This window comes from Balaenoptera ricei, chromosome 11, assembly GCF_028023285.1.
Source record: "Balaenoptera ricei isolate mBalRic1 chromosome 11, mBalRic1.hap2, whole genome shotgun sequence".
Lineage (NCBI taxonomy): Eukaryota > Metazoa > Chordata > Mammalia > Artiodactyla > Balaenopteridae > Balaenoptera > Balaenoptera ricei.
Genome location: NC_082649.1, coordinates 2,522,268 through 2,532,444, shown reverse-complemented (window position 1 = coordinate 2,532,444; position 10,177 = coordinate 2,522,268). Strand labels below are relative to the sequence as shown.

At 48.6% G+C, this 10,177-nt stretch overlaps 1 protein-coding gene across 1 annotated transcript; it reads left to right on the top strand.

Annotated features, from left to right (window-relative positions):
* The first annotated feature begins 1,272 nt into the window (after window positions 1–1,272).
* LOC132375375 (tubulin beta-4B chain-like) lies at window positions 1,273–2,351 on the top strand. Its single transcript, XM_059940626.1, has 2 exons — window positions 1,273–1,570; window positions 1,902–2,351. Exons 1-2 carry the CDS (start codon window positions 1,369–1,371, stop codon window positions 2,018–2,020), a joined length of 321 nt encoding a protein of 106 aa, XP_059796609.1. The 5' UTR covers window positions 1,273–1,368; the 3' UTR covers window positions 2,021–2,351.
* The last annotated feature ends 7,826 nt before the right edge of the window (window positions 2,352–10,177 follow it).

Sequence of the window (10,177 nt, the reverse complement as noted above, 5' to 3'; positions counted from 1 at the left end):
CCTTAGAACAAGAGGCTAAGGGATTGGGAGGGCTCTCAAAAGGCCTGACCGCTGCAGATCACGTGCAGACATGTGTGTCTGGAGCTGCTGCCGGTGGGCCACGCAGCCAGTTTGCCAGACCCTCTACGCTTCCTCCTCTGCTTCAGGAAGCAACCAGCACCGTGGACAGTCTTACCGAGGACACACATCACCATGAGAGAACTCCAGGAACTCAGTGAACGGTCCCCAACAGCTGTCTGCCATTGGACATGGTCCGGGCTGCCCAAAGGGGCCCTGGGGCAGAGGCCAGGAGTAACGGCTGTGCATGCAATCCCATAAATGTCTACGCCGCCGCCCGAAATATTTACCGCAAACCGAGAAATCCATCAAATTGCCACTGTCACTCTCACTCTGCCATTTAAATATGCTTCAGGCCCAACATCTCAGAGCCTTCTCAACCAGCTCCCTTCCAACTTCAAATTGTGTTTTTACTCCCTAATTTAACCTGTAATATTTTTTAAAAATAATGTTCCTAAGCATACCTCTTGTGAAACCCCTGGTCTCTAAGACCCTCTAACACCTGCCAGTCTGGAAACGTGCTCAGCAGATGGTAACAGCTGGTCCTTCAGGGCCACCAAGAACCTGGAAGCCCACCCAGCCCTGACAACTAACCGAACCCACGTCAACCTCACACTGTTATTCATCCCTAGTAGCGTTTAAACCACAGATTTTGTCTGTATAAAACAACAGGGGCAACGACCAGGTGTTCACAAGTGCCCACCTCTTACCAAACTTCAGTCAGTCCCGCCTCCACGGCCCCCAGGCTGAAGCAAGCACACAGGTGAACGCCGTACCTGTAACAGTCAGGCTGAGGGTCTGCCGACGACAGAATGCTCTCCCGGCTGCAGCAAAAGCTGATTTCACATCTGCTTGTCCCACCCTCTCTCCCTCCCCGCCCACAAAGTTCCCGCTAGCCCTGTTCACCCCTCCCTACCAGAAAAAAGCCCATTCTCTTTCACTCTGGATGCTTGCACACTTCTGAGATCAGAGCATTCTCCCGACGGTAACAGTCTTTTCGATGAAAGCTGCTCCATCTCTAAGTCTGAATGTGTTCTACTTGACAGTAGGGTCCCAGCTCTGGCCACTGCCCCCAGGGGCGACCCGTCCATCAGCTGGGATGCCGACACTCAGCCCTGCCTGGGGGTGACAGCCTCCGCAGCCCCCGCGGCTGTGCCCACTCTGCTCCTTCAGGGCTCCTCCCAGCTTTTCAGCCTGTCGCCATAACATGGCTGATGCTGGGCGGGTTCCTGAGCCCCTCGGCAGCAGCTGCCGCAGGATCAGGGGCGGCAGCTATTGGTCTGTCTGGGGCTCCTCGACTGTCTGACCACAATGCCGCTGTTCCAAGGACAGGAGGGGAAGAAGAGGGCCATCTTTACTGATACTTCGGACGCCAGGCCATCACGCGGTTTTCTTTATTTCCAGTTTTGGGAGGTCATCAGCGATGAGCATGGGATCGACCCCACGGGCAGTTACCATGGAGACAGTGACCTGCAGCTGGAGAGAATCAACGTGTACTACAATGAAGCTGCCGGTGATTATTGGAAGCTTTCCTGCCCCCTCACCTTGCTTTCTGTTCTGCGGCAGACGCAATGTATTAGGAACATGCAAATGACAAAGAAAGGCTTCCTGCATGCATTTTTAACTGCTCAAAAACACACTTCAGAGTTCCTGAAGTCTCCTGCATGTTTGTCATGATGAGGCAGGCCATTATCTCCCTTTGTAGAGCAGAAACCGCCTCTAATCTCCTACTTTTGTCTCATGCTGGAATTTTCCCTGCTGAATTCTGCCGTGCAGGGCCCAGAGGGCAGGGCACTGTGATTCCTTTGCCTACCGCAGGTCTGAGTCCTGCTCTGTCCCCGCAGGTAACAAATATGTGCCTCGGGCCATCCTGGTGGATCTGGAGCCGGGCACCATGGACTCGGTCAGGTCTGGACCCTTCGGCCAGATCTTCAGGCCCGACAACTTCGTGTTCGGTATGTAGCGCGGTCCCCGGGCACTGGCTCGGGAGGCCCACTTCCTCCTAAGCCCCGTGGAGGTCACAGCTGTCACTGCTGAGTGCCCCGCTGGAGGCTGCGTGTCCACAGAGGCCCTGAGTCCTGGCCTAACTGCTCCCGGTCCACGGGCTGTCACTCCTCTGGCCCCTCTCCGCACAGCTCAAAGGACGGGGTCCGCCTGGAGAGGGCTGCCGCAGCCGTCCCACGGCAGAGCAGCCTGGGGAGGGCAGAGAACAGGGAGCAAAGGGAAGCTTCCAACAGCAGCTCCCAGGTGACCGGTCATCTCAGAGGACCAGTGACAACAGGCGAGCATTTCCTGAAGCAAAGGCCAAAGGCACAGGTTACGAGCAGCTGAGACAGCTGCTTGGAGCGGCCTCTTCTGATCACGGGCGCCCCACCCTGCCTGTTCCTTGTAGCTGATTTAAGTATTTTAAATACTGAACGCAGGCCTGAGCAAACTGGCCGTGAACACGGGGCCCTTCCCCCAGAACCAGGCCCAGGCCCACCCAGTAATGACGCGTCCTTCCCCTACGATCCCAGCACTACCAGCAGAGCGGCAGGAAGGGTGACGTGGTCTTTGCAGCTCCACAAAGGACCAGGACAGCTTCGCGTGAATCACCAGAGTCAGGCGGCTGCCCGGAAGCTGGCGTGGTCAGAGCAGCGCTGGTTTCAGCCTCAGCTGGGAGCCACCCAACCAGTTCCGGGTCCAGTGTCCCCCCACCCGACCCCAGACCGTAAAGGACTCGGATTCCTGTTTCATGGGGGTCCAGGAAGAGCCTGGAGATGTTCAGCTAGTGAAGAGAGCACCTGGGGAGCATGAAAATTGCAGGAACTGAAAACTGCAAGTATCTGCAAAGTTTGGAGAAGACCGTGTCACCCGCTAAGGGGCCCAACCAGGACCCCGGGCTACACGGCCTGTGTCGCTAGACGGGGGTACCTCCTCATGAACATCTCCATAGCTGACTGTCCTTCCCAGACCCCCTTCTGCGTGTCCTGCCTGTAACACCCCTCTGGAAGGACGGTCAGTCAAGGACAGACTGGAGGCTAAATAGCCCAGCTTCCCTGACTCGGGGGGCAACTCAGTGATGGGGTCTCTTACGGACCCCAGTGCGGAAGGCCGCTCCCTTCCTTCCTTTCCCCGCTCCGTCCCCACTGCCCTCCCAGGCTTCCTAGGATCAGCCCCCTAACAAACTTCCACTCAAATCCTTGTCTCAGGCCCAGAAGTAAATCCAACCACCTACAGTCAATCTTCGACAAAGGAGGCAAGAATATACAACGGAGCAAAGACAGTCTCTTCAGCAAGTGGTGATGGGAAAACGGGACAGCCGTGTGTAAATCAATGAAGTTAGAACACACCCTCTCAACATACAGAACAATAAACTCGAAATGGCTTAAAGACTTAAACACAGACATGACACCATAAAACCCCTAGAAGAGACCATAGGCAAAACATTCTCTGACATAAACCGTAGCAATATTTTCTTAGGTCAGTCTCCCAAGGCAATAGAAATAAAAGCAAAAATAAACAAATGGGACCTAATCAAACTTAAAAGCAAAGGAAACCGTAAACAAAATGAAAAGACAACCTACAGACTGGGAAAAAATACATGCAAATAATGCAACTGACGAGGGGTTAATTTCCAAAATACATAAACAGCTCACACAGCTCAATATCAAAAAAAGAACAGATAACTCAATCAAAAAATGAGAAGACCTGAGGACTTCCCTGGTGGCACGGTGGTTAAGAATCCGCCTGCCGATGCAGGGGACACGGGTTCGAGCCCTGGTCCAGGAAGGTCCCACATGCCATGGAGCAACTAAGCCCATGCGCCACGACTACTGAGCCTGCGCTCTAGAGCCCACGCTCTAGAGCCCACGAGCCACAACTACTGAGCCCATGTGCCACAACTACTGAAGCCCACACACCTAGAGCCCATGCTCCACAGCCAAAAAAAAAAAAAATGAGAAGACCTAAACAGACATTTCTCCAAAGAAGGTATACAGATGGCCAACAAACACATGAGAATATGCTCAATATCGCTAATTATTAGAGAAATGCAAATCAAAACTAAAATGAGGTATCACCTCACACCGGTCAGAACGGCCATCATTAAAAAGTCTGCAAATAATAAATGCTGGAGACGGTGTGGAGAAAAGGGAACCCTCTTGCACTGTTGGTGGGGATGTAAATTGGTACAGCCACGATAGAGAACAGTATGGAGGTTCCTCAAAAAGCTAAAAACAGAGTTACCATATAGTCCAGCAATTCAACTCCTGGGCATATATCCGGAAAAGACAAAAACTCTAATCCGAAAGGATACATGTACCCTAATGTTCACAGCAGCAGTATTTACAGTAGCCAAGATATAAAAGCAACTTAAATGTCCATCGATAGATGAATGGATAAAGAAGATGTGGTATATATATATACACACACAATGAAATATTACTCAGCCATAAAAAAGAATGAAATTCTGCCATTTGCAGCAACATGGATGGACCTAGAGTATATTATACTAAGTGAATTAGGTCAGACAGAGAAAGACAAATACTATGTGATATCACTTATATGTGGAATCTAAAAAATAATACAAATGAATTTATTTACAAAACAGAAACACACTCACAGACATAGAAAACAAACTTATGGTTTCCAAAAGGGAAAGGGGGAGGGGGAGGGATAAATTAGGAGCTTGGGATTAACATATACACACTACTATATATAAAATAGATAAGCAACAAGGATTTCCTGTATAGCACAGGGAACTATATTCAACATCTTGTAATAACCTATAATGGAAAAGAATCTGAAAAAAATATATATATATATATAAAACTGAATCACTTTGCTGTTCACCTGAAACACAATACTGTAAATCAACTATACTTCAATAAAATAAATAAAATATTTAAAAAGAGCATTTTATAATTAAAATTAATAAAGTAAAATCCTTGTTTCAGGCCAGGGGCACTGACCTCAGACCAAAGGGGAGGCAGTGGTGCACTTTTCTAGTGCACCGTGTGTAACACACTGCCGCAAGCCCGATGGCGGGACCCTCATAATAAACTTACGGCGTCTGGCGGGGCGCAGCGGCTCCTCTGCTGGGGGCCATGCACAGCCGACCTTCCGGGCTGCCCCATCTGCAGCTCGGGTCCCCCAGCACCTCTCAGGTGCAACAGAATCCAGTTGCTCGCAATCTGGGGTCTGAGGCCCCTGCTGGCTTCCTGGCGGTCGGCCAGAGGCCGTGCTCAGCTCCTAGAGGTGCCTGCCGACACCAGCACGTGGCCCACGACACGGCAGCCTCACCTTCAAGGCCACCAGGAGAGGATCTCCGCTGCACTGAAACTCCGAAGGCTTCTACCACCAGCTGGAGCAAATTCTCCCTTAAAGGGCTCACGTGATTAGTGAAGGCTCGCCCACGTAATCTCCCTATTTTAAGGTCAACTGATTTGGGGCCTGAATTACACCTGCAGAATCCCTTCACACTGCACTGAGATTAGCGTTTGATTGAATAACTGGGAAAAGGTGTGTGCACCCCGGGGCTGGTGAACTTTGGGACTTCGAGTTCTGCCTACCATGAACGGACAGCTTGGGGACTGAAACAAACATGGTTCCTGGAACCTCGGTTCTGACAATCTGCATCTGTGTTCATAAAGGACGTGATTTTTCTACTTAGTAGCTGTAGGGTTTTGGGCAAGTATTTTAATCTCTCTGAGCCTCAGTCCTGTTCAGGAAGCTGCTCCAGAACAGGCTTTGTGGCTTCTTGTCAGGAATTCTGCACGGGGGACCAAGATAGGCTAGTTTTGGAATATCTTTTACTGTTTGAATATTTGATTTTCAGGTCCCTTTGACCACAGAAGTCTATGTCTCTATGTGATCATTCTTGGAAGAGTTAATATACTTGCTCACCAGAATAAGGCCTTAATGGATTGGTATTAAATTATCTTCTTGGTGCAGATTTTCATGAGGTGTTGGAGCCTGTGTGCTCAAGTTGGGGGAAGAGCAGCCAGAGGTGGGAAAAAATGAAAAAGGCAGCTGAGCCGCCCTTACAATCTCCCTTAGCACTGGCTCCAATTCAGGAGTTTAAATTTGCCAGTGCAGGAAGTTAGGATGGAAACTTCTGTCTTAGGCTAGACTCGGAGCAGCAGCCCCTCAGGGAGAGGCCCCACTCGAACTTACCCCTGTGCTTCCTGCTTCCCTTGTCTTGCCTTCACATCGCCTCCTTCCAGCCCAGCAGCAAGGCCAGAGAGCAGGTCTGGGCCCGCGTTAACACTGCTCGTTAACACCGGTCAGCCTCGACAGCTCACCTGTGCACCCGCTCCCGACCCTCAGGGCCGCTGTGCGCCCTCTCTCTTCCCCTGCTCACCTGCGCCCCAGCCTCGGCTTCCTTCCTCCGACCTCAGTCCCGGGATCTCAGGGGGACCCAAACTCGCATGAATTACAAAACTATGCAACCAATGAAATTAGAACACTTCCTAATATCATACACAAAAATAAACTCAAAATGGATTAAAGACCTAAACGTAAGACCAGACACTGTAAAACTCTTAAGAGCAAAACACAGGCAGAACACTCTATGACATAAATCACCACAAGATCCTTTTTGACCCACCTCCTAGAGTAATGGAAATGAAAACAAAAATAAATAAATGGGACCTAATGAAACTTAAAAGCTTTTGCACAGCAAAGGAAACCATAAACAAGATGAAAAGACAACCCTCAGAATGGGAGAAAATATTTGCAAATGAAGGAACTGACAAAGGATTAACTTCCAAAATATACAAGCAGCTCATGCAGCTCAATATCAAAAAAACAAACCACCCAATCCAAAAATGCGCAGAAGACCTAAACAGACATTTCTCCAAAGAAGATATACGGATTGCCAACAAACACATGAAAGGATGCTCAACATCACTAATCATTAGAGAAATGCAAATCAAAACTACAATGAGGTATCACCTCACGCCAGTCAGAATGGCCATCATCAAAAAATCTACAAACAATAAATGCTGGAGAGGGTGTGGAGAAGAGGGAACCCTCTTGCACTATTGGTGGGAATGTAAATTGATACAGCCACTATGGAGAACAGTATAGAGGTTCCTTAAAAAACTAAAAATGGAACTACCATACAACCCAGCAATCCCACTACTGGGCATGTACCCTGAGAAAACCATAATTCAAAAAGGGTCATGTACCACAATGTTCATTGCAGCTGTATTTACAATAGCCAGGACATGGAAGCAACCTAAGTGTCCACCGACAGATGAATGGATAAAGAAGATGTGGCACATGTATACAATGGAATATTACTCAGCCATAAAAAGAAACAAAATTGAGTTATTTGTAGTGAGGTGGATGGACCTAGAGTCTGTCATACAGAGTGAAGTAAGTCAGAAAGAGAAAAACAAATACCGTATGCTAACACATATATAGGAAACTAAAAAAAAAGATTCTGAAGAACCTAGGGGCAGGACAGGAACAAAGACACAGACGTAGAGAATGGACTTGAGGACATGGGGAGGGGGAAGGGTGAGCTGGGACAATGTGAGAGAGTGGCATGGACATATGTACACTACCAAACGTAAAATAGATAGCTAGTGGGAAGCAGCCGCATAGCACAGGGAGATCAGCTCGGGGCTTTATGTCCACCTAGAGGGGTGGGATAGGGAGGGTGGGAGGGAGACGCAAGAGGGAGGGGATATGGGGATATATGTATATGTATAGCTGATTCACTTTGTTATAAAGCAGAAACTAACACACCATTGTAAAGCAATTATACTCCAATAAAGATGTTAAAAAAAAAAACCCCACAAAACTATGCAACTGTAAAAGTCACCTGCGAATCTGCACGGTATACACGTATTCCACGAGTTAACAAAAATTTGACTGTGAAACAGCCAGTACACAGAAGTGTCTGGTTGCACATTGCTTCTCTATCCTGTAATTCACCAAATCTCTCCCCGCTTCACCCAAAGCGAGCAAGCGGTCCTCGGCCACGCGCCCCCTGCCGGCCAGTGAGGGGAAATGACTGGTCCAAGACCTCTGGTTTCCTCCCAGGCAAAGTGCACACCCGTGCCTCCCACCCTCCCTCTCAGAATTCACAGCTCTGTTCGAGCTCTCTCAGGGCATCCCTTTCCTATATCATGCGTCTCTATCTTCTTTAATCTCCGTCTTCCTTCTAGTTATCAAAAATTTTTAAATTATTCCTTTATATCCAGACAATGATACTAATTGTGAAGGATGGATAATCCAGTTGAAGGGCTTTCTAGGTCCAAGTTTAAGGGCTGTGTACATCTAATATACTCCCGCTTCTGGAGGCACCGCCCACATCATATCAAAAGTATTTAAATTTCTGTTTTGTAAAATTTTTACTTTATTATAATTTATATGTTATGATATAAAAGTTAAGTTGCATTTGACTAATTGATGTGATATGTTTCATTTAATTAAACATTAATTTAACTATTGCAGGTTTCTTTTCATATTTTGGAGTTGTCACCTCCACCCCCCACCTTCTTAGGTCCTGAAAACTAGCAAGGGCTATGCTTACAGGGCCCAGTGGTAAACTGGCTTTGCTGATAAGATTAAAAGAGTAGACCTAACAAATACTTCTTCTAATTAAGAAAAACAAGAGAACACTGGCAGCAAGTTACACAAGCATCAGACTACGAGTGTTCAACAGAATTTGGTATAATCAAATAATAAATTTAACAAAATTAATCCGCCCCGTATTTGAAATGATGCCTATTACTGTTTTTGTACCACATGACAACTAGGCATAGATAGTAACTGATGATAAACAAGTAGTATGCCCCGTATTTGAAATGATGCCTATTACTGTTTTTGTACCACATGACAACTAGGCATAGATAGTAACTGATGATAAACAAGTAGTATTTCTTCACAGTCAAATCAAGTATGTCTGGGACTTAGTTGGCAAACAAAGGAGGGAACTGTGAACAGGAAAACAATTTGGGGGTTTCTCTGAAGACTCCTGGCCGCACAAGTGAGGAGGTCCCGGAGACCGTATTTTTCCAGAACTTCAGTGCTCGAAGGTCCGATAAACACTCTTAAAACGTACCTCAATATGATTTTACAGTTAAAAAAGGCACTGCATATTTCAAGTGCATCTTCCCTGGCGGATTTTACAAGTTTGGTGGTAGGTGGCTGCTCGCCCCTCTGCAAAGACTATTCTAGAGAAAGCTGTGCAGGCCATGTGGTGGGGGTGGGGAGCCTTGTGTTACAGGTGAAAAGCCTGGCAGTTGGGACGGGGCATGGGTGAGCCAGGGAGCGCCCGGAGAGCAGAGGGCAGTGACGGAGGGAAGAGGACCGCAGCAGCCTGGCTGGATACCCAATGCCTACCTGCTGTTCGCCTCTGCCCTGCACACTTTCAGCAGAAGACAGAATTATTAGGCTCTGCAGGACTTGCTGGCTTTCTCACCTCGGAGAGGGAAATACTGACGTCAGTCTTTTCCGTAATCTCTGTTTGCCTTGAAAGTGAAACAGAGCAAACCCTGGGCTCTGGAGCTTCCGAGAAAATGACCAGCACCCTTTCTGTGCCCAGCTTGGCCCCACGGCCATCAGCACGGCTGGCCTCACCAAAAGTCTCTGGCAACTCAGATTTTGGTGTGAAGAAAGCCTGCATTCAGAAAACAGGTGGCGAGGGAGCCAGAAAGTTGGAACGTATGGGGGAACAGGCTCTCTCGGGTTTCATGCCTCCTGCAGGGGCTGGTCCAGTCCGTGCCCTGCCCTCGGGGTGCCTGTGCTCAGAACTGCCCTGCACGGTGCAGGGACGCCCACTGACCTGCAGACCCTCAGGGTTTGGGGGTGGGGAGGAACATCCAAATGGGGCCTCAGCTCCCCGCTTAGGAGTTCTGCAGCTCGTCATTCCCACAACACCTTTCCTTGCTGTGCACAGCCTCGTGGACTAGGGGCCAGGATTGTAACACGGAAGTGTGTGCACTGTATTACGAGGCACAGAGGAGGGCACATCGTGGAGAGAGTGACATTGGCGTTGAGCCCTGATTTATGGAGAAGAGCTCCCTGGAAGGAGGAAAGGAAACAACTGTCAACTGCAATAGCTAAGATTGCTATAACACTTACCATGGGTCAGGGGGTCTTCTAGGCGCTTTCCCACATCAAT